Source organism: Rattus norvegicus, chromosome 8, assembly GCF_036323735.1.
Source record: "Rattus norvegicus strain BN/NHsdMcwi chromosome 8, GRCr8, whole genome shotgun sequence".
In the NCBI taxonomy this organism is placed as follows: Eukaryota; Metazoa; Chordata; class Mammalia; order Rodentia; family Muridae; genus Rattus; species Rattus norvegicus.
Window position 1 is genome coordinate 52,579,132 of NC_086026.1, and position 26,566 is coordinate 52,605,697.

At 53.5% G+C, this 26,566-nt stretch overlaps 1 protein-coding gene across 2 annotated transcripts; it reads left to right on the plus strand.

The window, feature by feature from the left end:
- Positions 1–43: 43 nt before the first annotated feature.
- On the plus strand, positions 44–24,788 carry Trim29 (tripartite motif-containing 29). 2 transcript variants are annotated; one of them, XM_063265103.1, is made up of 10 exons: positions 83–965; positions 8,765–8,860; positions 9,803–10,036; positions 11,465–11,663; positions 14,031–14,132; positions 16,278–16,370; positions 18,312–18,407; positions 19,722–19,823; positions 21,154–21,230; positions 23,776–24,782. In XM_063265103.1, exons 1-10 carry the CDS (start codon positions 162–164, stop codon positions 23,836–23,838), a joined length of 1,866 nt encoding a protein of 621 aa, XP_063121173.1. In that variant the 5' UTR covers positions 83–161; the 3' UTR covers positions 23,839–24,782. The 2 variants fall into 2 exon arrangements, with proteins under 2 accessions (NP_001100285.1, XP_063121173.1); NM_001106815.1 differs by lacking the exon at positions 19,722–19,823 and having other exon boundaries at positions 44–965; positions 23,776–24,788.
- The last annotated feature ends 1,778 nt before the right edge of the window (positions 24,789–26,566 follow it).

Genomic DNA, 26,566 nt, shown 5'->3' on the forward strand with positions numbered 1-26,566 from the left:
CCCCGCCTGTGCTCCGCCTATGGCTCCTCCTCCTGCCCCACCTCTCCCACAGGTGTGTCCCTGGGCTCTTGCTGCTAGCCCCACTCCGTGCCTGAGACACCCACTGAAGTCACCAGCCACAAGACCCCAACCAGCAGAAACAGGCTAGCAAGTGACCTGCCATGGAAGGTGCCGATGCCTCCAGGAGCAATGGGGCCAGCCCGGAAGCCAGGGACGCTCGCAGCCCACCGGGTCCCAACGGCAGCCTAGAGAATGGCACTAAAGCAGACAGTAAGGACACCAAGACAACCAACGGGCACAGTGGGGAGGTGACAGAGGGCAAGACCCTGGGCAGTGCCCTGAAGTCAGGGGAGGGGAAGAGTGGCCTATTTTCCAGCAACGAGTGGCGCAGGCCTATTATTCAATTCGTGGAGTCAGTAGACGACAAAGGCTCCAGTTACTTCAGCATGGACTCTGCGGAAGGCAGGAGGTCCCCTTATGCGGGGCTCCAGTTGGGGGCTTCCAAGAAACCTCCTGTGACCTTTGCTGAGAAGGGGGAGCTGCGAAAGTCCATCTTCTCCGAGCCCCGCAAACCCACGGTGACTATCGTGGAGCCGGGGGAGGCCCGCAGGAACAGCTACCCCAGAGCTGACTCCAGCCTCCTGCTGCGGTCTAAGTCGGGCTCTGAGGAGGTGCTGTGCGACTCCTGCATCGGCAACAAGCAGAAGGCTGTCAAGTCCTGCCTGGTGTGCCAGGCTTCCTTCTGTGACCTGCATCTGAAGCCCCACCTGGAGGGCGCTGCCTTCCGTGACCATCAGTTACTCGAGCCCATCCGGGATTTCGAGGCCCGAAAATGTCCCCTGCACGGCAAGACCATGGAGCTCTTCTGCCAGACCGACCAGACCTGCATCTGCTATCTCTGTATGTTCCAGGAGCACAAGAACCATAGCACTGTGACGGTGGAGGAGGCCAAGGCCGAGAAAGAGGTGACTTCCTAGTCCCCTCGCTGCCTTCCCTTACCCTTCCCACCTTGACCCTCACTGGGGACTTAAGTCTTCACGGTGCTCTGCTTTTAGAAGACAGTTCTTCCTCCTCTTCACCTCCGCCAGGGGCTCAGAGGTCATTCTCTAACTTCCAACGATCTTATGAGAGGTCATCCCCTAGCAAACAGATTAGACGCTAGGCTAAGCTCACGTGGTGAATCTTAGGTCAGGCCAGAATGTAAAACTGAAGGATTCGGAACTCTTCTGGACTCTGCTTGGCTGATCTGTCTCTGTCCGTCTCTCCATCTGTTTCTGACTCTCTGTTTCTGACTCTGTCTCTGTTTCTGTCTGTCTCTGTGTCTCTGTCTGTCTCTGTGTCTCTGTCTGTCTGTCTCTGTGTCTCTCTCTGTCTATCTCTGTCTCTCTCTTTCTTTCTCTGTCCTCACATGTAATAACTAAGGCAGGGAGGAGACACTAAGAGGGGACTTGAGGGCTTCTGAGGACCCTTTTTGCTAGTTTCAGGTTTGGATTTGCAGTCCAGCAGCTGCTTGCTCTGCCCTAATCTGGAAGCCACTCCCGTCATCCCCACCACCCCCATCTCCATTGCTTACTCTGCTCTCAGTCGGGCCCTGCGCCCTTTGTTTTTGTGGCTCCAGCCAACAGGTCTGTGCCTGAGGGTGGACAGCATTGGAGTGAGAGCATTTGTGGGTGGGTGGATGTAAATGTGTGTTTTATACGCACGCGGGTGTCTGCGAATGTGGGTGTCTGCTCGTATTTATGTCAGTGTGTTTGTGTGAATTCCCTGTGAGTGATTAGGCGGCAGGCACATCCCCGGGGAGGAGCAGAGGCAAGTGGAGACTTGTGGATATGGTACACCTGGGGAAGGTGTTCTGGGTTAAGGCCCAGCTGTGGCCGCTGGCCTTGTCCCTTCCTGAGCTCACTCACCCAGCAGCATGTGGCTGGCCTCTCCAGGGGCAAACCTTCCTGGTGGCCAGTGCAGGGGTTTTACTTTCTTGTCAGCTTTTGTACCCCCAAGGGACCCCTCCTTACCCAGCTTCATCACCACAGGCTTGCTGGTCACTCACTCTGTGCCTCTTGTCCCTACCCTTGGGCAGCAGGTTCTGAGTCACAGGTAGGAGCAGACTCAGACATCCTCTCTAAAAGCTTCATTTGGCTCCCAAAGGTACCTTCAGCTTCTCCTGTCCCTGACCCCAGTGTCCTCTGTCACCAGGGTTCTTTGGTTCCAGGCCAGCTTTTAAAAAAGCTTTAGGATGGGAGACAGAGAGAGGGAACGTGAAGCCCATTCTTAGGGACTGTGCTTGGGAATTCAGAACAGAAGGAAGGGGACTAGGAGCCAGCCTTAGACCTGTATTAGCAGGTTGCCAGTCACGAGCTCTAAGACAGCGACTAAGTTCCCCCCATGTGACACCGAAGGATGGGCTAGACCAGGGGTTCTCAACCTGTGGGTCAGATCCCGTTGGCAATTCTCTGTCTTCAAAACTATTTACATTATGGTTCATAGCCGTAGCAAAATTACAGTTATGAAGCATCAATGAAAATAATTTTGTGGTTGGGGTGACCCCCCAACAATGTGAGGAACTGTATTAAAGGGTCACAACATTAGGAAGGTTGAGGACCAGTGGTCTGGACTGTTTTCACATTTCTCTGTGAAGCCCCAGGAGTTTTAGAAAAGTCTCTGAGGACTCTGGGGTGAGAAGGGGGACAAAGTGGGCACAGAAAGCAAAGGTTTCGGGTCCTACTTCCACTGAAAGCCTGGCGTACACTGGTCTCTTTTCTGGGCAAACTATGGCTCCACTGTGAGTGTCTGTGGAAGGGCCGCTTCCAGAGGGCAGGAAGGTGTGGGCAGCCCAGTCTGGAGCCGCAAGAGCTCCAAGTTTGCTATTCTCAGCCTGGGGCTGCTATAGGTCTCAGAGAGTCCTTGACTTTGAGGGCTTGGTAAAGAAGTAGTGTCTCAGACAGACAAACAAGATAGGACACCCTCCCAGGTATGCAGAAGCATAAACACGGAATTGCAGAGGGAGAATACCAGGGTTAATGGGGCATTCACAGTCTCACGGCCTCCTGTTCAACCCGAAGATGGGGGGGGGTAGGGTCATACCCCATGAAAGGATGGAACCTGTGGAACCTGGCTATATTATATATTCAGGCTGGAGAAAGATGTGCCTAGGTCCTCTTGCAATATTTAAGATCACCTTAAGAGGGAATGGCTTCCTGGAATGGCTGCTATGGTGGGAACTTGGGGTAACCTGGGGTAACAACTTACCTCTCTGCTCTTGCAACACACAAGGATAGACAGAGAGGATTGGGGTTGAGCATCCAGGAGGCAGCACTGAAGCAGTCTGTCTGGGGCTGGCTATTATGGGATGTTAGACTTGGGGGGACTTTGACCCAGACTAGGGGAGGTGGTCTGATGGACTGGGGGTGAAGCAGAGTGTCAATTCTGGCATCCTCTGAAGGCATCTGAACCAAACTCAAACACCAGTTCCCGCATGCCTTTGTGCAAGGAAGCAGGCAGAACCAGCTCTGCAGGCCTGCTGGTGAGGCCAGGTGAGGTCATTAGGCAATGTCTAGGTTAGTTGCACAAAGCCGAAGATGACACCCATGGCCACGGGCACTCGTGCCCTGGACCTCCATCCTCTGTACAGACTTGGAGCACAGGCTGTGCCGGGAAAAGATCATGTGTTGGGCCACATGACGGTGGCCCATTCTTCTAGTGGAGCTCAGTGTTTCCCTTTCTACTCTCCATGTCCCCAGTGGCCCCCTAGACGCTCACCGGTCTAGCTTATACCTCTGGGTGTTCTCTGGCTGTGTTAGGAGGTAAGATGAAGAGGAGCATCAACATCCCGTGTATCCATTGTCTTCCCTAACCATTCCAAGTCCCTCCAGCTCCAGCCGCCTGCTCTAGGCGGCCCTGTCTTAAGGTGCATTTGACCTAGTCTCTTCAGTGCTGCCTAGTCCCCTTGGCGTGGGAAGGCATATGCTAATGACGTTCAAGCTGGAGTGCTACCCTAAAGGGGCTCATACTAAGGGACTTGTCCTCACTCTAGGCATCCTCATTTGGTCCAGTTCTCTTACTTGGCCCCGTGGCTTGGTTTCTCATCTTCTTGCCCAATTCTCTGAGCAAGGCTGAGCCACTAGGGCACTGGGCTAACACAGCCACTGGTCCTCGGGTTTCTCACTGTGCTAGTTTGGGGGGACCGGGATTCAGGAAGAGGAGCCAGACTAAAAGCTGGGGTGCCTAGAATCTTGCTGGGCATTTTCAGGGTCTAGGTGTGAGACAGGGGCATGATCAGTTGGACGCTGAGGGGAATCAATTAATGATGGGAAAGTGAGGACCAGGCAGGTGGTTGGTAATCCCGTCTCTATGGAGCTCCAGGGTTGGGCTCAGCATTTGCATGGTTACAAACAAGCATTCCTGTGTCAAGGGGGCGCAGGCTCAGTGATGCAGAGACTCACACAAAGGCCAGGGATGGAGAGCTGGAGTGGGGTGGGATTCGAGAAGGAGGGTGTTCTCTCTACCATTTCAAACCTCTTTCCCCAGCAGGATTAGAAGAGTCTTCTTGTGATCTTAAAATCCAAGGGTCTCCAAACAATAGACTGCAGGCTGGGGTCCCTAGATGATCTGTTAGAACATAGAGTCCCTCCCTGTCTTTGCTCCGGGATGTACTGGTTCACATGGAGTCTCATGTATAACTCACCACAAGGGAAATGAAGCTAAGGGATGGGTAGTGACAGCTGTACGGTTCCTCAATGATCTGCAGATGCCAGGATGAAGCCTTGAACTCTAGCTTGCACCCTTCTTTGACCTAAGGCAGGAGGAAGCAAAGGGGTGAGAGGGGACCCTCAGTGGAGCTGATGGACAGATATAGGGCCATTTGACGTGTGAGCATAGAAATATGAAATCTATTCAGCATTTCAGATTCTTATCCAGGTAATTACTATGTGTCTGAGAGTACAAATTTGGCAATTAACTGGCTCATTTGGTAAATGTCACAGCCCAGGGCCTGTGCAGTTAATTCAGGCAGACAGAACATCTTGGCTGGCCAGGTTCTTCTTTCTGGGGGCCCTGGTGGTTTGCCTGTCTAGTGCTTGACTATGTCTATACTTGACTTGAAGCACCTCAGGATGTGCCATCCCTGTACTCTCCGCGGGCTTCTACTCACTCAAGGACATAAGAATTTTAATGCTGGGTGACCCACACAAGGGCCATCCTAGCCATCCAGAGGAGAGGCCCCAGACAGTGTGGGAGAAGGGAACAAAGGAAGCTTTTAGGGACAGGCCTGGGCAGGGTGTGGGGAAAGAATCGAGGAGTAGGAGGAAACCAGGAGGGAGGAATGGGGAGGGGCGGAGCCCTAGGGAGCTGACACTTGTCAGTCATCTGGGGGAGGGGAGAAAGAGTGGTAGCTGGAGCCCGTGTGTGTGTGTGTGTGTGTGTGTGTGTGTGTGTGTGTGTGTGTGTGTGTGTGTGTGTGCTGTAGAAAGGGAGAATTGCTGACCGGCACCAGCTCCAAGGAGGAGGGAATACGGTATAGGACAAGGTCTATGTCCTAGCAATGTCTAGACTTCTACCTAAGAGGTGCTTCTGAAGGCCACAGAATAAGAAGTGGGCCCTGTGATTGCAACTTGGCTTTACATCTCTTTCTCAATGTGTACACTCGGACCAGCTGCATAGCCCCTCTAGGTCTTGGTTGCTGCTTCTGCAATGCATGGCTAACACCACTGACCTCCACAGGGTCTTCGGCTCATAAGAGATGCTCAATAGCCCAATGCCTTTCCTCTTTCTATAGTCATATCATCTTTGGTCATCCTGTTGTTATTTTCTATGCAGAAAGAAAACCTGACAAGCACTAAGAAGATGTAAGGCACATCCCTAGAGATCGGACCCTAATACCTGTCCTCAATGGGGCAGGATTCCTCCTAGATGGGAAAAGGGACCATTACTGGGACACTACTCCCAGCCCCAGGAATACAGTGTATCCTGCAGGTCTGGTCTTGCTGACTGTGGTGTGTGGGTACTGTGTCTGACATCTCCCAGCCCGTGTCTGACATCTTTAGAGCCTTAGAGAGGAGGAGGGCCAGTCTCTCCTCTGCCTTGACCCATTCTGCTGCCTACTGATGCAGACAGCTTGTTTCTACTTCTGATCCTGCCCTTGCACGTGCCCAGGCTGGCCATCTCCTCCTGCCAACACAGGTGGCTAGGTAACACCTCCTCTCTCCTCTCCAGACCTCAGATGGCCCCTGTGCTCCTCTCCTTCCCTGTCTTTCATAAAGTGACTCCCAGGAGATGATCTCTCTTTGTCCTTAGCTTAAATGCTTTGCGGCCTCAAACTGCATTGAACTCTGTCCCTTGGACTCAGTACCTCGTTCCTTCCTCTTGGCTAGCTGATCCATTCTTCCAGGAAGAGCGGTTACCCAGTTGCGGACTGACAGACCGCTGTGCTAGGTGTCTCTTGGCACCACTGCTTACCTCCAGCTCTCAACTCTGGTGCCCATCTTATCCCACTAGCAGGGCTTTGCCTGGCCTCAGCCTTTTCTACCTCTTTCCTGCTTCCCTCAGGGTCCTCGACCTGCAAGTGGATATCTTACCTTTTAAGTGTGGTGCCCCAGCCACTGACAAACTCCCTGTCTGCCCTCAGTATCTTGACTGTGTCCAAACCACATCTGGACTCACCAGGCCCCACGTACCAGCCTCACCATCCAACACATCTCGGCCATTGCCCTACTTGCTATGTCCCACCTGGGAGATGCCCCAGAGAAGTGGCCATGGGGACCACGGGGACCATGGGGACGTGACTCAGTCGGTGCTTCCTCTGTGCCAGGCGCTTTCCGAGGGCCTCCCTTGGTGATCCCCATGTCTCCTTCACCCTCTGTAGTGGTATGGGTGCTCAGGTTTCCTCTACAGCACAGAGGGAATGAGAGCAGAGGTAAGCGAAGGGACTTAGTAAGATCCCACAGCCTGCCCAAGGGAGGCAGCTAAGCGTCTCAACCTTAGATTCTTACTCATGAGCTTCAGGTGAGCAAACTGAAAAGGCTCAGCTACGGAAGATGGGAGCTACTCCTGCTGTGCTTGGACCCTGGGATGGGAGAGTTGCTGGGACACACCCCTTACCCCATTTCAGCGTCCAACTGATCGTGTCTCTGTGGTCAGGCCTGGACCACATTAGGGTCTTCAGATCACTAGCTCTGCTGAGTATTATTTCCTGGGCACTTTGACTCTTCCCCCCGGAAGAGTGGAACTGGAGGGTGGGGGTTCACTCTCTTTGTTCTCTTCCCTCCCGCTACTGTGTCTTCTCCCAAACTTTGTTCCAGAGACCCAGCCAAGTCTCCACCCTCATCTCTTCATGCCTGTCTTCCTCTCCGGTGATGGTATTTTCCATGCTGTGGGGGTTTCAGACGTTGGCCGTGGGACAGGTGCTTGCTGAGAACATCTTAGACTCTTTGCCTGGAGAGCCCGGGAATGTGGTGGTGGTTGACAGGGCATGGGAGAAGCACTTCCTGTTTGGGGGTCTCTGTGGTTCCTGAGTTCCCGCTTTCCATACCTTTGGACACCATTTCTAAAAGGCCAATGGGAACCTATTTAGTATTAGAAGCCAGGCTCGGGGATTGTAGCGAGCATCCCAGGGCATTTCCTCAGCCTCGGCCTCAGGGCCTCAGGGCCTCAGGCACCCTATAGGCACTCCTTAGTTCCGTGGTCTGTTCAAAAGCAGCTGTGGATGCCGAAGGCCCAGCTGCTCACACCTCCTGGCTGGGAGAGCTCATCTCCTGGTTTGTGATTTCTTCACCTTAGCCAAGGTGTTCCTGTAGGTTCCCTCAGGGAGATGGTTAGAGAGACGGGTAAAAGTCTGTTTTTGAACCCCAGTGGTTCTGAGAAGCTCCAAGTCATGCCAGATCTCCTTGAAGGATGATCCTTTTCTCTTCTAGCTGGACAGGGCTTTGGGAGCCCAAGTGAAGTCCAGGAGGAAAACAGAGGTGTCCTCGACTCACCCAATAGCCTTGGCTTTAGTTCCCTGCCTCCAATCTGCCTCAGTTACTACTTTTCAGAGTACCTTCCCCCGACATGGAAGCCAAGGGTGAACTTAATCCTGATGTCTCAGTGCCCTCCCGATAGAGCTTCTTTCAAGCCCACCACAGGGTCTGACGGTGTGTGAGCCTCTGAGCGGGGATCTCAGGTCCTCTCCTACCCTGCCTGGTCTCACCCTGTAGTTTTTTTCCTTCAGGGAGCCTGGAGGAGTGTTCCGGTCTTGCCTACACTGCAGATATGCTCCCTTTCTTATAAACAGGTTTACAGCCGTGCCTGCCTAGACGGAGTCTGTGCCGGCGGCAACCCCAGCTCTTGCTTGCAACATAAGGCCTGCGTCATGCCACAGAAACGCTGCATGGGTTTCTGCTACAAGACACTCCCTGGGCAGGGCTCTAACAAACTGGGCTGAGTCCAGATCCTCTTTTTCACCAATGTCCCAGGCCTACTGAATGGAGCCAGAGGCTCCCAGCTTTGGGGTTAGGTGGGACTCATCTAGGAGGCTTAGCCTCTGTGAGGACACAGCCTAGCTGCTCAGCCCTAGTGGTCCATTAACACAGAAGTATGGTATTGGATACATTGCTGGATTCTTGTCCGATAGCACAGAGCCCAGCAGATCTGAGGAACTGATAACATTAGCTGAGTGAAGGACTTTACAGATGAATGTGCCTGAGTTTGCGCTATGGTGAATCACCAGCCTGGGTCTCTGGTTTTGTCTCCCCCTACCCCTCCCTGCTCCTGACAACTTCAACTTTCTCTACAGACTGAGCTGTCACTGCAAAAGGAGCAGCTGCAGCTGAAGATCATTGAGATTGAAGACGAAGCTGAGAAGTGGCAAAAGGAGAAAGACCGGATCAAGGTGAGCAGCCCGAGGCTCCCCGGCTCTGCCCTTGCTTGCCCACTTGCCTGTGTCACACACAGACCTCAGCTGCTGCTCCAGGCTTTGGCCCACGGTGATACCCATACTTCTGAGTTTAGACTCCTCCCACCCCGTTTGACATTCCCACCCACCTTCCTTCTCAGCCTAGGCCTTTTAGGTGGGATTTTTTTCCCCTATCACCCGAGCCAACAAACAAAGACCTAGAGCCCTTTCTCTATATATCTCCCAATGTCATCTAAAGGCTGCTCTGCCCACTAGACTGCCCAGCTACTAAATACATATTCTTTTCTACTTGGGCCTGCACGGAAGCGGTATGTCTGCTGTGACTTGGATAAATGTGAACCCATCTAAACTTACTGACTGTGGAGCCTGGCCTCAAGAACAGCCAACTGATTTACTTTCCAAATAATGATTGTTCTAATTGGGGTTTCAGTAAGCATACCCTGACTTGTGGGAGGCTATGGGAGCTCATAGAGAGTCACTTGAGCATGGAGTAGTGGCTCATGCTGACCCACCCACAGGAAAGAGCCTCAGTAAATAAGGAAGGAAGGGCCATAAGAAACACCTGCAGACAGATGTGGTGACACACACCTGCAATCCCAGCACTCAGTGGGTAGAGGTAGGAGGATCAGAAGCTCAAGGCCAACCTTGACTACATAAAAAGTCCAAGGCTAGCCTAGTTGTAATCCCATCTCAAGCAACAGCAATAGCAGGGCAGTCCACCTAAAGCCGAGGCATGCACACTGGCATGGTTAGTGTATAAGTGGCATTGCTCGACGATGCCTTCCAATGAGACTGGTAGACAAGTAGGCTAGTCAAGTCAGGGCCCTGGGGTTCTCTGAGTCTGGGGAAACCTAGGGTTTTTTTTTTTTTTTCCCTCAATGCAACTCTTCCTCAACCCTCCTCTGATAATGGACGTAGAGCTTTACCACCAACGAGAAGGCTATCCTGGAGCAGAACTTCCGGGACCTGGTGAGGGACCTGGAGAAGCAGAAGGAGGAAGTAAGGGCTGCACTGGAGCAGCGGGAGCAGGACGCTGTGGACCAAGTGAAGGTGATCGTGGATGCTCTGGATGAGAGGGCCAAGGTGCTGCACGAGGACAAGCAGACCCGAGAGCAGCTGCACAGCATCAGTGACTCGGTGCTGTTTCTGCAGGTAGCAGGCTCCACCGTTCAAACCCTCAGCTCCGGTGCTCATGTCTGGCCCTCACTCATTACCCATCCATGTATGATTTACCCATTTACTCACTGCCCACTGACCCACTCTCCATCCATTTATCTGTACATCACTCAGTCCTTATTCATTCACTACCTATCCATCTCCTACCCGTGTATCCACTGTCAATCCATTCACTCATCTTTCCATTTCTATGCCTCTATTCACCACCCATGCACTTGCTAGCAATTCACCCACCCATTACCCATACACTCACTATCCATCCACCTAGCATCCATCCATCCATCCATCCATCCATCCATCCATCCATCCCCCCATTCAGTGTCTACCAATCCACCCATCTATCACCCATTCATTACCCATCTACCCCTCCACTCACTACCAACCAACCCACTCATCTACTTACTACCCACCCACCCACCATTTATCCACCCACTCACTACCAATCCTTCCATCTATTTAATTTTCTATTCAGTCCACCTTTCTACTACTCTAAGGATGGCACGCAAATGTCACCTTGTACCAAGTTCAATTGCTATGTACCAGCAGTGGTCTAGGCTTGATAAGAAAGAGTTCTGTGATTAATTAGTAATGCCTGCTTCGGGAAAGGGAGGAGAGGCAGGAGAGCGTTCGTATTTGTTATCTTTGATCTAGTCTGTTTATGTATTCATGCATCCATCTTTCTGTCTGCTAGAATGTTTTGATACTCCTGGGCGGGCGGAACTCTATCAGGTGCCATGGTGAATAGAGAAGTATAAGACATGGTTTCTGCCCCCGAGCACCTGCAATCCAACTGGGAAGATAAGACGTGTACAATTAGAGAACAATATGGAAAAGTGTGTAATTAAATGATAAAGCATGTGGCTCAGGAGATAAGTGCCTATGGAAATTCAGAGAAGGGCTGTCGGGCTGGAGCAATCTAAGGACGACTTAGGAGAGGAGGTGCAGTTTGGAAAGGGTCTTGCAGGCTGCTTAGGACTCGAGGAAGAGGGATGCTCCGGAGAGGGAGAAGGGATGTGTGAGAACCACAGAAGGATTGAGGCGGGATTGAGTAAGCCTGTCAAGATGGAAACACATGTTCTAGTATTTTCACACACCTCTTTACCTTCTCCCTTAAAGTCTAAACAGTCTGTTACTTTCACAACTTCCGGAGTATGAATGTTACATGCACATAAGTGGTGGGAGCCATGGAGTCTCTCATCTGAATACTAATTCAGTCAAGGCTAATTTTAGTTGACTCATCTGTCCAGTGAGGAGTAGTAAGGCTAGCCATTGAGCTGATCCTAGAACTCAGCCCTTCCGGCTCTCAGCACAGTCCCCAGCTAAGCCGAGAGTTTCCTTGCAGACCAAGATCCCCGTAACTCACAAAGACAGGCAAAGTTAACGACTGCTTTTCTTTCTTGATAGGAATTTGGTGCGTTGATGAGCAATTACTCTCTCCCTCCACCTCTGCCCACCTACCACGTCCTGCTGGAGGGAGAAGGGCTGGGACAGTCACTCGGCAACTGCAAGGATGACTTGCTCAATGTGTGCATGCGTCATGTTGAGAAGATGTGCAAGGCCGATTTGAGCCGCAACTTCATCGAGAGGAACCATATGGAAAACGGTAGGTCCTCCCTTGTCCACAGGTCCGAGGCTGAGTGTGTTTCTCAGTCAATTCCTCCTGCCGGATATACACAAGAACCTGGCTAGCTGACTCCTCATGGGCCCCATTCATTCATCTGTCGGACATGTTCAGACTCGGGTTCAGGGATTCTAGCACCCCCAGTGAACTGGCAGCTATTACAAGAGGTCTCTGGAATGGAGAAACTCTGGGAACTGCTGTACAGGTGGGCCATTCATTAAAGTCAAGGGCTGGTTTCATTCAAGTCTCCATCTGATGGTCAGCTCTAATCTAACAGCTGCATCCTGCTGCTGCTTGAATGGGCTGGCTTTGAATGGATGCGTTACAGGCTTCATGAGTAACCCAGAATTACATCTGGACTTGGAGGGAGGCCTGTCACCATGGCTGTGATGAGTAGTGTTAAGCCCACAGGCTAAAACTGACCTGGTGGTGGGTTGGAGGTGACGGGACTTGGCGTGACTCTCTGACTCACCTGTGCTGAAATCAGCCCTTCTCTGCGTCACACTTTTCCCCTGTGGGGATCACCTGAATTATCTCACAGAAAGCCTCCTAACCTGAGGAACTGCCCTGCTAAGCCCTATTCCACCCAACACCAATCCCTTTAGGGCCTGAAGCCTGGGCACTTTCTCTGAGACCAAGCCCCAGTGGCTCAAGGCCCAGTGCAGGATCTTCAAAAGCAGCTTGATTGGGCCATCGGCACCAATGGGAATGATTCTGTCTGGTCTCCAGTTGAAGCACATCCTTCTTCCCAGAGGAGAAGGGCTAGGAGTATTCAGGGGACCACACATGTGCTACACCACATGGTCTCCTTGTGAAATATGGGAGGGGGGCACTCAATCACACCTAAGGACAGATAAGTCATTTTAGCAAGACAATCATTTGGCTTAGAGTGGCACTCAGATCCTGACAGCCTTTTCCTAATGACGATAGCCATGATCCTAATGGGGATGGTGACAGCTGGCATGATTGAGGGCTCCCCTGGACGTGGGCGTTATGCTGAGTTCTTTCCTTCCTTGGCCTTTCTCCATTCCCTGGAAGGGCGTTGCATCTTGCTGACACCCAGGTTGTTATTCAGAGAAGCAGCCTTTCAAAGGGCCCCCAGCGGATGGGGAGGACATACTGTTGGGCTTCCCGCTGTTAACCTGATGCTATGGCTTCTCATCTTAAACGGGGCCACCACCACTGTTGACAGCAGCAGTGGTTTAAGCAAGGACCACCATAGTCTCTGTGGTCCACACCTTGCAGGAGACTCCCTGGGTATGGTTTGGGCAGATGCAAGAGGACAGTCCCAGCTAGGGTAGGGTAGCCTGGGAACCTTGTAGGAACCACCCAGCCTCCTGGTGGCTCACTGCTCCATTTCTAGGTCACAATGGTTCCTGCCACAGTCTCTGTGCAGGTGTGGCCCGGCGTCCCATGTAAGGTGTGTGGTGTGATGGTAGCCAGGAGCGAGGCTGGGTGTGCTGACTCAGCTGCCCTGCACCTGTGTCGCAGGCCCAGGGGGAAGCCTCCTTTGCCAATGTCACATTCTTGTCTCCGTTGACTGTCGGCTGGATGGTATCTGTTATAGGAGATAGAGGATGGGTGGCACGTGAGTCAGACCTTGGAGAGACCATCTGCTGCTCCCTGATGATGGTTTGCCTATCAGACTAGGGGTGCACTTCGCCATCCCAGGCCCAGGGCTCAGAGGTGCCAGGCCACCTTCAGAGATCCTTTAGTCTACTGGGTTCCGGGATCCTGCTAGATGATGGGGTGAGGTGATGGGGATGAAGACGAAGGATGGGTCTGAGCCATTTACTCCTTACCCGAGGGGTGTGTGTGTGGAGGAAACAGCAGTCAGGAAGTAGCAAGGGACAGGAGAGGGGTGGAGGGCAGCAGGATAAGGGTGGAGTTGGACACCAAGAGACAGAGTTGTTGGGGTTTGAGAGTCTGCAGTTGTGTGCAGCTTACCCTACACAGCTGAATGGCTCCCTGGACCACGGAGGGCAAGAGAGAAGCTCAGTCCACTGCCTGATGTCGTTGGGACTGAAGTAGAGGCAGGGAACAAACCCTTTGATTGTTCTATCAACAGGGGAACCACCACCCTCCCCTACCAAGTCTTGATTTCCTTTTCTGTCACCTGGAGATGTTCACATCTGCCCAAGAATTGATGTAGAAATAAAATAAGAAATGGGTATCAATCATGCACATGATAGCCTTCACCAGGAGACAGTGTGTCTGGGAAGAAGCTCACGGGAGGAGCAGAGTGGGTGTGGACACATTGTTGTCACGGTCTCTGTGAGGGTTTGACTCTCCCTGTTGGCCAGCCCCTCTTCCCCGTCTCTCCCTCTGATGACCTGCCCTCTCTTCTAGGCGGTGACCATCGCTACATGAACAACTACACAAGCAGCTATGGGAACGAATGGAGCACACCAGACACCATGAAGAGATACTCCATGTACCTCACGCCCAAGGGTGAGGGAGTGTGCTACCAATGGTAGCGGGCTGAAGCCCCTCTCAGATGGGGTCTTCCTGGGCAGGTGTCCATAACTCAGTGTGTCTGGCACCCGCACTGGCGCTTCCATTCACTTGAGGGTGACACATGCCCTGGTTTGGTGACAGGTTATCCTGCACTCTGCTCCTTAGGTGCATGGGTCTCCCTCCTAAAGCAGCCTCTGTCTTTCAGAGTATCTTCCAGACTGCTCTGGCAGGCCAAGTTACAAGCAGTGAGCCTTGGGCAGGGCTGCTGCCTCCAGGGCTTGTCTACCCCTCTGCATTTTCCCCTTGAGTCACCTGCCTCCCTAGCCTGCCCTCCCGGGGACAGCCTGGTGGTCTCTAGGCCAGGGCCTGCCTGTCCGTGGCTCAGAACAGTCTGGAACATTCTCAGAGGCCAGCAACAAAGCACAACAGGGCTTGTTACTATAAGGGTGGGCATCCCAGGCCACAGGCCCAGGGTAGAGGGGGTGTAAGGATGCATGTGGGAGCCAGAGAGCCTAGAGCTAAGTGGGGGGTGCTGGAGAATGGAGGGCGGAGCAGGATGAGGGAAGATCTGGGAAGGCATTTAGCTGGAGAGAGGAGCCAGAGGCTCTGAGCAGTTACTGACAGACAGACAAATCCGCAGGGCTAGGGATTGGGAGAAGTGAGCTCATCAGACAGGAAGGTCTGCACCCCACCTTTCATAACAACACCCAGACTTTCTGGAAGGTTGTAGGTAGCAGAGAGGTGCCAGGATTTCCCCTCTGACATTCCTGGGGTGAAGTAGGCTCTGACATTAGTCCTGTCCCCTCTCTGTCCAGAGCTTTGCTCTTACTTATCCAACAAAAGGACAAACTGCACTGGCCAGATCCCCAGAATCTCTCTCCTTAAAAGCCCCTGTCTGCCTCGCACCAGCCTGGTCTCTCTGCCCTAGCCCTGCTTGGTTAAGGGCTAGCCAGATGATGCTATCTGAACCCCACTGATGGGGTGGTCTAAACTCCACTGGCTTCTGCATAAGGGAGACCCAGGGACAGAGTGGCCCCACTGCTGACCACCAGGTGTATGGGGTGCAGCCTCCTACATTAGCTCCCTAAGAATGCCAAGGCTGAATCAACCTGAGGCCGGTCACTGTCCCCTCTGGCCTGTGTCCTTCTGTGTGAAGAGAGGCAGTGAGACCCCAGAACTAGGAGCTTTTTTGGTTCAGATTCTGGCCCTGAGTGTCAGTTGTAACATCTATAGAAAAAACAGGTTCCTCTGGTGTCCCTGCCCTGCGGGGATAGGACGGGCAGGACACCTGCAACTCCCAGGCTCAGGGTAGAGGAGAGGCATGGGAGGAGCTGCCAAGATGTCAAGAGGATCAGAGAAACAGGGCCACCAAAGACTACCTGGGAGCTCAGAGTGACTATGACTCCCTCCCGTGGAGAAATTAGTTCCCAGGTTCAGGAAGGAGGGGCCTCTGCCCAGTGCAGAGGGCAGGGCTGTGATGATGAAGGATGGACAGACAGACAGTGCAGGGCTGGGCAAGTCAGCAGTGGGTTGGGTGGATGGTGTCTAGGCAAGAGGAGTAGGGACAGCAGGAGGGACCTGACCTGGGGCTGTGTGGGAGCACAATGCTGAGGGCAGCGAGAAGGAGGCTGTGTTGATACAAGATCCAAGCTGGCCCATTAGTCTTTGTAGGAGGCTAGGTCATTGGCTGAGGACACAAAGCTTCTATCCTCCACCCCACCCATGACCCCTCCCCCTCCCCCATTGTCATGCCTCTCTTCCTCCTCCAACCCCAGATCCCAGCCTCTGCTTTCCAGTTCACACAGGCACTGGCTCAGGAGTGTCAGCTTGTCAGCCCCCTGCTCTTAAAGCTCCCAAGTAGGGTGACCGAGCATCTTAGCATACCCAAGACACCCAGAATTCTAGTGCTCTGGGGACAATGGTCAATAGTGCCCCTTCTGCTTCCCAAAGGGTCCCCATCTGGGTGACAAGTTTTGGGACTACCTTAGGCTAGAACCCAGGGACTGTTCCTAATGGAAGATTCCAGTGGCTGTTGGGGAGGTGTTCAGGATACTAAGGTCCCCTTAGCAGCAGGTCAGAGTCCACAGGCCCCAAGCTGAGTCAGGCCCACACTTCTGCAATGATGTTTCTGCCCCACAGGTGGGGGCCGGACATCCTACCAGCCGTCCTCGCCCAACCGCCTCTCCAAGGAAACCAACCTGAAGAATTTCAACAATCTGTATGGCACAAAAGGTAGGAGGGTACTCAGCTTACAGTAGGCAGGGGCAGTATATGTAGGTGTACATGTGGGAATGCAGATGGGATGGCAGTGCCAGGGCTGAGCCATAGACTCAATGTCTTGTCTACCCAGTGTCAGACAAGGGGAGAGACAGTGGGGGGTGAAGGGGGAAGAAGGAGAGGAGAGGAGAGGAGAGGAGAGGAGAGGAGAGAGAGAGAGAGAGAGAGAGAGAGAGAGAGAGAGAGAGAGAGAGAGAGAGAGGAGAAGGAGGGAGAGAGAGAGGAGAAGGAGGGAGGGAGACTTTTCCTGGCTTGTGCAGAACTGCATGATGTCATCGCTTAGGGTGGGGAGGAACTTCTGAGACTCAGCATCTTTAAAAAAGCCCCAGGCCACTTGTTCTTCTTATCCCTGAAGGATGAGTTTGGGGAAATGGGGTGAGTGTCTACCCTGAGGTTAGCCGTGGGGGCCTCTCCTAGCAAGTATAGGACTGAAGGCCCACAGGCCCGAGCTGACTTTTGCATTTGCCATGCAGTGGCTAGAAATGACTTATCTAAGATGCAAAGGAAAGGAAGGCATGACGTCTGCCCAGAGGCATCGGCATCGCAACAGCTCCTTATACAGAACTGGCTGGGGTGGGGGAGGGGTGCCGTTCCCAGGGGAGCTGTCAGATACACGATCTCCAGCTTCCTGTGCTAAGGAGAACGCTGCTCCAGGTCAGGATCATGTGCTCACGAAGCCTCTGTTTTGGGGGATCCTGCCTTTGTGCTGGAGCTCTTGGGTACCACCTTCCATGTACAGAGTGCCCTGGGCCAGTTCGGCCAGGCACCCCCGACCCAGAGAAAGCCCTAGGAAGACCCCCTAGGAAAGAACAGACCCCTGAAAACTGGAAGGTCACTGCAGTGCCATCTAGTGGAGAGGGTGGTGCATGGCCTCTTTTCTGGTCAAGGTTCACAGCTGTAGAGGTCGAGAAGCTAGCTCAGCTGGTAAAGTATTTGCCACACAAGCACAAGGACCGGAGTTTGACTCCCACCGCTCACGTGCGAAAGGTGGGCACGGTTCTGTGCACCTGTAATCTCATTGCTAGGGAAATGGGGGATCCGGAGGTCATACTGACCAGCCAGCCTGGCCAAGTAAGCAAGCTCCAGGCCCACAGAAGACTTCTGTGGAAAAGTGACTCAAGACACCCGATGGGCATGTGGACTATGTGCTTGCACACCCGCCCACCTAACCACCCACTACCTCTCCCACCCACTACCTCTCCCCATCCCCCATTCCACATACAAAAGGTTTACAGCTGTGGCCAGACCCAGCAAGACAGTTCACTTTAACTACTTCGTGGCCAGAACAAGGGTCTGAGGAGGTGTGCACTTGATGAGCGTGCCCCAACGTCATCTTGGTGCCCTGGCTGTTTCTCCCTATGTCCTCTTCCTCAAGCAAAGGACCATTCTGACAAGAGTGAAGCTAGTGTTACAGGAAGTGAAGTCACAGCTCGGCTGGGGTGCCAGGAAGTGGGTGAGATTGGGAAGCACTTGTAGGCTGTGTTAAGGGCTTGACCCTCATTCTGAGAACAGGAGCTGACTAGCTGGCTTAGTGGGTAAAGGCACTTGCCGTGTAAGCCTGGTGACCTGAGTTCAATCCTTGAGACCCCATGTAAAGGTGGATGGAGAGAACACAGAGGTATCTTCTTGATCTCTCCATGTGCACTCTAGCACAGGCTACCCCGTGGGACACACGTACAAATCTCCGTCTTTTTCTCAGGACAGTGGCCCGCAGCACATCTAACCTATATTCATCTTCCATAGCAGGGAAAACTAGGGACAAGTGATGTAGGCATAGTAGCACCCTGACCCCAGGGATAGCCAAAGGGACCAAGCGTCAAGGGTTCGATCGATCATGTCCTGGTTCTTCTCCAAGCCAACCTACCTGGGTTTGACATGCCTTCTCTGTCCTGCCAGGTAACTATACTTCCAGGGTCTGGGAGTACTCGTCCACTGTTCAGAACGCCGATGACATGCCCACTGTGCAAGGCAACTCCTCCTTCTCCCTGAAAGGTGAGCTCACTTCCTGCCCCTTGCTTTGCTTACAGGCTGCCCTGCTTGAGTCTCTGTTCCCTCTCTGGCTCGTTCTTCCCTCACGCTCTGGAGGTGAGGATGCCAACCTGGACGGAAGCTGGGCCTTCGGTGCCTCCCGAGGCAAGGGAGGAGGCTGGGCTATGGCAATGCTTCTTAGGTGTGACACACATGATGGGTCCTAAAGATGGACCCTCTGCATCCCTACCCCCTGGCTCAGATGCTTCTTCTGGGCTACTTTCCCAGGATCTCTGCTACGGAGTCGATTTAACTCTGATTATCCAGTGACTCCCAGAAGCTGACTAGACCCCAGGTCATATAGCAGCCCCCAACTTCCTGTAGAGCCATCTTGTAGCAGCTTGTTGTGGGGGTGGTGGGGAGATCAGGTCTCTCAGGCCTAACTCTTTTTCTATACTTGGGCCTTCACCTACCTGCTGTATCCCTGGAATCTTGAGCAGGTTGAATGGGCCTGTCTCCTGCAGTTAGGGTCATCCTGAGTATACAGGCAGAGTCCAGTGTGTGGTAGGTCAGGGCCCTCCTGTCTCTCCCTTGGAGGCAGCTCTGGTGAGGAGGGATTTCACCTCTGACTATACCCAGACACTTACTGTGGAAGGATCAGAGACTTGTCCCTTAGGATGGAGAGGGAAAGGAGTTGTCTGGGACGCCACCCCTTCCTGAACCTCTCCTCCCCTACAGCCCACAGTGGCCTTCAGAGTGGCTTTATCACGTCATGATCCAGTTCAGGCTAGGGCACAGCCTGTATCAAGGACAGGGTTCTTGGGCTACTAGCGAGGGAAGGAGTAGGAAGTTCCCCACTATGGGACCCTGGGGAAGTGTCTGGGCCAGGCTTGGGACATGGTGGGGACTCCTTGCCATGCTGGCTCCCAGCAGGTGACTATTTGCTCCCTGCTTAAGCCTAGCCTGAAGGTTACATGGCACAGAGGGCAACAGCTCTTAGGCCTGGCTCAGACAGTTTCCCATCAGACTGCATACAGCCTCCTGCTGAGGCCCTCTTTGGAAGGGTTTCTCACTTACAGTGAATTTACATTACCTTCATGCTGACTAGGAATGGCCTAGCCAGGAGGCCCTGTGTGCCAGGATGGCCCACAGTTCTGAGAACCCCTTCCCCACACCCTCTGCCAGACCCACAGGCAGGCAGGGCCAGCTCCAGCTCCCAGGTCTGTACAAGGCTATAGAAGCACAGGGTAGGTGCTCCAGTGTGGAGCCCCTGTGAGGTGTTAGAGCCTCAGCCTCCTGGGAGCCGACTCATGCCACTAACACCTCTCTCTCTCCCAGCAGGCACTGGGAAAGCCCCCTATCAGTTCACAACCTTGGGGCAGGCCACTGCAGAGTTTTCCAAGCCACTGGACCGCAGTGGGCTGTTTAAAAACAATCCTGGTACCTGCCTGCTTTCCATCCCTCCCCTTCCTCAGCCATAGTAGGGCAGGTGGGCCATGCTGTGGGAGATCTTTGCCACTTCTAAGGGGTCCTGGTCCCTATTCCTCAGAGCTCCTCAGAGAGAGATGCATGTCCCCCGCCCACCCTCCATCCTGCCTCCCCCTCTTTGAACCTCTGTCTGCTACCAAGGCTGGTCTCCTGGGCCACCCCTGTCCCCACCCTTAGCTCTTGCGGCTGGTATGGGTTTTTCTTTCTGGAAAGAGGGAGGTGAGGTCTCAATTTCCAGTTTTCATTGTCACCCAAGACCTATAGAATCTTCTTTCTCCGGCAGCTCCCACCCTAGGTGCAGGGACAGCCCCAGGGTTCTTGCTCACTATAGGGGGAAGCTCTGTAGGTGGTAGGGCCCACCTCATGTAGCCACAGCCTTGGTGGACAGTGGTTGCCAAATACTGAGCCTGTTAACCTCTCGTTCTCCAAATCATGGGCAATCTGCCCTGCAGCTGAGCAGACTTGCCATTGTGTCGCATAGTCAAGCCCTTTATAGAGGCCTCTGGGCTGAGAAGGAGGGCAGGGAGGCAGGCACCTTCTCACCAAGTACTGAGAGCCTCCTGCTGGGACTTTGGACTTGCTGCCTTAGCCTTGAGTGACAGTCACACTGGCCAATAGCTGCCCTTCTGCGGGTTTCGGGTCTGCTGCTGGTGAGATGTGAGACAACCAGAGCCAGGCAGAAGGAGTGGGATGATGGATTTGGAGTCTGGCAAGCCTTGGTTTCCAGTCCCGATAGCTCCTTGCTTACATATGACTCAGGCAAACTGCTGAGCTAAAGGAAAGGATCAAGCAAGGGACAGACGCTCACACGATCCTTGGCACAAGTGGAGCTCAATAAATGAGAAACATCATCTAGAGGCTTCCCGCACAATGGGGCCAGAAGTCCCTCCTTCTGGGCAGCATTGGCAGGGGCTGCTGAGTGAATGGCTGTCCTGGACCTGACAAAGGGACAGGTCTAAGTGTGGCAAGCCCTCTGGGCCAGTGGGTGGTGATCCTAGCAGCATAGTGCAGACCTAGACTGGGAGACAGCATTTTCCTGCTGTCTGGACCCATCCGCCTGGCTGGCTCCTCCTCCTTCTGTCTGCCTTGCTGCCTCCTCCCATCACCTCCCAGGACTTCCAGTTGGCAAACGCACCACCCCAGCTGCCTCACACCTCTGCAGGTGGCTGAACTTGGCCTTGGGCTGGACGATGCTTGGGGTCACTTTGGGACAGGCTCCGTCTGTGGGGCTCCCTCATTGCCAGCCAGAGCTCTCCTTAACTGGAACATTTTGACTTCCCAGGCTATCCCTCCCTCCTCCGGAGCCAGGTCCCCAAGGCCCAGCCTCAGACTTGGAAATCTGGCAAGCAGACTCTACTGGTGAGTAAAGAGTTCCAGGAGGGAGGCAATGCTCTAGGCATGCGCAGTGGTGAGTAAGGCGCTCCAGGAGAGAGAGGGGCACATGCTCCAGGCATGCGCAGTGGTGAGTAAGGTGGTCCAGGAGAGAGGTACATGCTCCAGGCATGCGCAGGGACCTGGCAACTGTGCAGCCTTACAGAGCCCGTGGGAAGAGAGTGACTTTTCTGTGCCATGCTGGGAACATGGGAGTCGGCAATGACCCATACACTCAGAGGTAGCAAAGACAGAGAAACGGACTTACAGGCAGGGGACCCGAGTAAACGCACACTGCCTTCGATCTCAGTTTTGAACGTGCAACATGGGCATCCCATGTTTGTACTAGCGAGTGGTCACTGGGTATCTATGGTGGCTTCGTCTCCAAGAGGTATGTGATTGTGAAATACTCAGTCCACTGGACCAACGTCCCAGAGATGGGTTTCACTCTCAGGGTTACTTTCTGTCTCTGACAGCATGTAGGCCATTAGGGGTGATAGCGTGGGTGGGGGGAGCTGGAAAACTAGATATTCAGGATTTATTCTTTAATAACCCAAAGCTGGGGTTATGAGAAAGCAGCTCTGGACGTGAGCGTGGCCAAGGCATCCAGGCCACCTGCTTGCACTTCAGAACCACATACCCTTCTTAAGACTCTATTCTTATAATGTGATTGTGAGATGAGGGGGCTCTCCAATTCCCCGCAGAGGGGATATGTCTTCTCCTTGCCTGGGAACAGCAGGGATCAGAGACTATGACCCTGGAGCCTTCCTCTTCCCTAATGTTTCCCTCCCAAGGCTTGCTAGGTCCTGAGAGGGCCATCCGGTGTCACCATGCAGGTAGTATCAGGGTTTTGTTGAGATGGGGGTCAGAGCCCTCACTTCCGTTGCTTTTGCATTTTGAGGTCAGAGCATGGGATTTGCTCTGTTCTACAAAGAGCAGCTGGGGCTGGTTTAATTGGAAAAAGTCTTTAATTTGCGGGTGAGAGGAGCCAAGTGATTGCGTATAATGCAGAGCTGGGCCCAAGGGCATTGGAGCAGTGGGATTGTGGGAAAATAATGGGAGAGAGTGATTCCTCTCTCTACTGTGCACTTCCCTACTGTCTACCTTCCTGTTTCCCAGAGTCCCCACAGGGAATGCTCTCCAGCCTCCAAGGCTCCAGCAGGACAGAGCTGTGCTGTCCTACTGTGGCACCTAGTGTTGGGAGGACAGAAGCCAGTGTAGTGTGAGGCATGGAAGTCAGGCGGGCTGCAGCCCCAGTCAACACCACACCAGCTTCCTGTGCGATTTTGTATGAGTTGATCTTCCATGCTTCCGTTTTCTTCATTTCTAACATGAATTCCTCAGCTTGGGTGATCTCATAGTCCTTCTCACTCTCACATGTAGTGACCCTAATTCGAGAGGGATGGAAATGAGCACCCCACTCACCCCCTGCCCTCGCCTCTCAGACAGCAACATTGTTCATTGGCCTGCAACCCATATGCTATTGACACAGCCTTTCAGAAAGAAAAGTTCTTGCTCTTTCCTCTTACCCTGCGGACTGCTTTGGGGCCCAGGAATGCATCTGAGGTCTAGAGAGACCTGCTAGAGCGGACCTGTGACTTTGTCCATGCCCTGCCTGATTCCTACTATGCCAGAGTGTCAGACCAGGGGCCTCTGGGAGGCCCAGAGCAGCTCTGTGCCTGACCCGCTTAGGGACAAGGCTGATTCCTGAGACCCTCCGGAGGCCAGCAGTGCTTGTAGTGGCCAAAGGCAGCTCCATTTTGTTCTTCTGTGCCGGCCTGGGGGACTGACTTCTCAGTGGGGGTTAGGAGGAAGGGGCTGAGTTCCTGAAATTGTCATATGACATGGTCTCCACAGAGAGGGTCAGAGAGGCTGGTGCTCCATAATTATGGATAGTGGGGAGGGAGCACAGTGGAGGGCGGGGCTGGCACAGTGGCACACTCATTTGCTCATTCGGTACCCTTCTGTCAGGGGGAATCAGCAGAGAGAGCCTGAGCTGTCATAGGACGTGCTTGAGACACAAGAATAATAGCAGGAAGTGGAGTGGAGCAGGGGGTGATGGGGTTTGGAGTCCAACCTCTGGGTCTCTCATCCCATTCCCCCTGTTCACTGGCTGGCGACTGGGACATGCTGCCCAGCCTCTCTGTGCCCCGGTTTGCTTACTTATAAAGTGGCTGTGATCATAGTCGCCTATTTAATTGGACGGTTGTAAAACCTAATTGAGTCTGTCCATGGCAAGCCCTTGGCACGGTGCTGTGTAGTTTTGTAGAATACAAAATGCTATAGCACACAGTGGCTGTGGTGACACTAGGAGGATCTTGGCGGTGGGGGCGGGGGTGAAGCCCAAGCTTCATAGACTAAGGTGCAGGAACAGACTCGAGTTAGAATTTGGACCTGGAAGTTATATCTCCAGTCGCCTCCTGGTAGCAAGATAGGTAGGTCTTGCAGGCTGCTTCAGAGTCTAGGCTGGGTGGGCTGGCTAGGGGCTTCTACGACCACCTGGCTTACCCTAATCATTCCTGTCTCCCCACAGTCTCACTACCGGCCATTCTATGTCAACAAAGGCAGCGGCATCGGATCCAATGAGGCACCCTGAGTTCAGCACAGAGGAGCTCCATTACCCCACCCTCCCATTGCTCCTGCTTTCCAAGCTGCTGCGCTTCCGCACGGGCAGGAACCCAGCCCCACTCTGCCCTCTCACAGCCTCTGACAGCCTTACCAGGGTACCCTAGCTTCCTCTGCTCCTTTTCTGCTTGGTGACATACAGCCGCTGTGACTTCTATGTGCGAGGCCAAGTTACCTACCATCGAGGCCCGAGACAGCTGGGTTCTGTTCTCATAGACCAGGCCCACATAGTGCCAGTCTGTCTGTCCACCTGCCGAGGCTCCGCCATGTCGGGCTTGGTGACCGTTTCCTTCCACCAGGCGCCTAATTAGGGCAGCCTCTTCACTCCCATCCCTTTGGCTCACGTTGTATCGGCAGCCCGAGCCTGTCAGAAGACAGGTCCTGTGTGTCCTCTGCATCCCCCTTACTACAGCATGGCTGGCCTTGACCATGCCTTAGGGGATGCTCTCAGTATCCTGGCTTTTTCCCAGTCTAGCCGAGAGGCTCTGCCATGTGCTCTTCGAGGCTGCAAAGCCAGAGAATAGGCTATCCTGTCTGGCGAGAGGATTGCAGCCTAGACATTTCTCCCCCATTGCTTGGAAGAGCAGTTCCCCGGATGTGCCACAATCCACTCATGAAGATTTGCCCGTAGACTTGCACTAATGTGGGAATTTGGTGCTCTTTGAGGTAATGGCCAGCAGGAGGGCTGGGAAGAGTGGTGTCACTTAAGAGGTACCACCCGGATTGGGAGAGTCGGCCTCCATCCATGTCACATGTCACCGGGCTTGGAGAGGGCCAAATCAGGAACAACACTGAGTGCTGGGAGCTTGTCTCCCACTCCAGGCTGATGGGGGCTCATGGGTCAGCTTGCAGGGGTGGGGAGGGGTACTTTTGGCTTGGGCTTCCCCCTCCCTGAATAAACCATTTGTCTCTTTATTCTCTGGTCCTGAGTGAATTTTCCCTCAGGGTCCCAGGGGGCCACTGTTAGGCAGCCCCCCACCCCGTTACTTTTCTTGTTTTAATTTGTTTTTCAAGACAGGGTTTCTCTGTGTAACCCTGGCTGTCCTGGAACTCACTCTGTAGACCAGGCTGGCCTCCAACTCACAGAAATCCACCTGCCTCTACCTCCTGAGTGCTGAGTGCACCATCCCCACTGACATTGTCTTGTTATCTTGAAAACATGCTGCCTTGTGTCTAGTCCCCAGACTCTGAGGAAAGCAGCCCGGGACTTTCCGAGGCACCCTTTCATTAGCACTGAACACAAAAGACAGAGGCCTAGGGAGCGCTTGAGTACCCTGAGAGCATACCTTAGAGCAGTGGTTCTCAGCCTTCCTGATGCTGGGACCCTTTAATACAGTCCCTCATGTTACGGTGGCCCCCAGCCATAAAGTTATTTTCATTACTCCTTCATAACTGTAGCTCTGCTACTGTTACGAATCAGAATGCAAATATTTGTCTCCCAATGGACTTAGGAGACCCCTATGAAAGGGTCATTTGATCACCAACGGATCATGGCTCCCAGCTGGGAAATGCTACCCCAGGGTCTCCCATAGGTGCTTTGAGTCCTGCGGTAGAGGTGGACCAGAGGCATGGCCCAAGGACAGTCTCCATGTGAGGGCCCTGGGAGGTAAAGGCCACAACAGAGGCTGCCTCCCAAGGGACGGCACCATTCTGAGCTTGGGGTACAAAGGAAAGGGGATGACACCGTCCAAATCCCTAGGACCCCAGAGAAGCCTAAGGGACAGTCAGGGAGGACTTCCTGGAAGAGGTGATCAAAGCAGGCAGAAGCATGGTGTAATAGAAGTCAAACTTGGCAAGCTTTCCCCTGGTGGGGCCAGGACATCTTTGTTCTCATGGTCTTTACTCTCCCCCCTACCCCAAGCTGTCAAAATGTTGATGGGGAGGGGGCTCTCCTCCACCCCACACACTGCAAACTGTGAAAAGATCGAAATCAGCTTCAGCTCATGTATCTGGAGCAGCAACACGCCTGCCTCCCCCTTCCCTGTCCCCCTGCATATGGGTTCTGTGGAGCTTTCAGATTTCAACAGTGGGGCCTCCCAAGAGAGGCCGCTGGGAACCAGAAGAAAGAGGAGAAAGAATGGTTAAAGGTGGTTGGTCTTCAAAAGGCTCAAGAAAGGCAGAGGTCACCACCGGCTGCTGGGGAGAGCCCTCAGCACTGCTAAGGGACCTGCACTCATGTTCTGATCCCCTTGGTAGTCACCCAGAGAGCAGACAGAGTTTCCTATACTTGGTTGACGCTCCCTAGGCTCTAATCTTGCTGCGGGTTTCCCTAAGAAATGGTCCCCAAGGAGTGCCCAGCAGTTGCGTACTTAATGCTACAAAGTCCATTGGCCTTTTCTAGGACCTATGTTTTGGAGCTGAGATGCCCAGACTGAGAACAATGCTGGCCCTAGAGGCTCCCAGTCTTGGAGGCTCCCGTTCCCACTTCCCACTGTAGAGGAGGGGATGGGATAGGTAGGAGTCAGAGTTCTCAGGGGAAAAGTCGTGGTGGGGGATGGCTGGGCCACTGCCTATCCTCAGAAGGGCTGCCACCTAAGCATAGAGGTGCAGGGCAAAGGAGAGAGTGGGCAGGGCCTGCAGGCCCCTGGCCATCTGCTGGGACTAGGTGACAACATCACTGAGCACCACCCTCCCCCATCAATCCCACCACCGCCACCATTTCCACAGCTGTGAGTATAAAGCAACCATTTCTCCCCCAG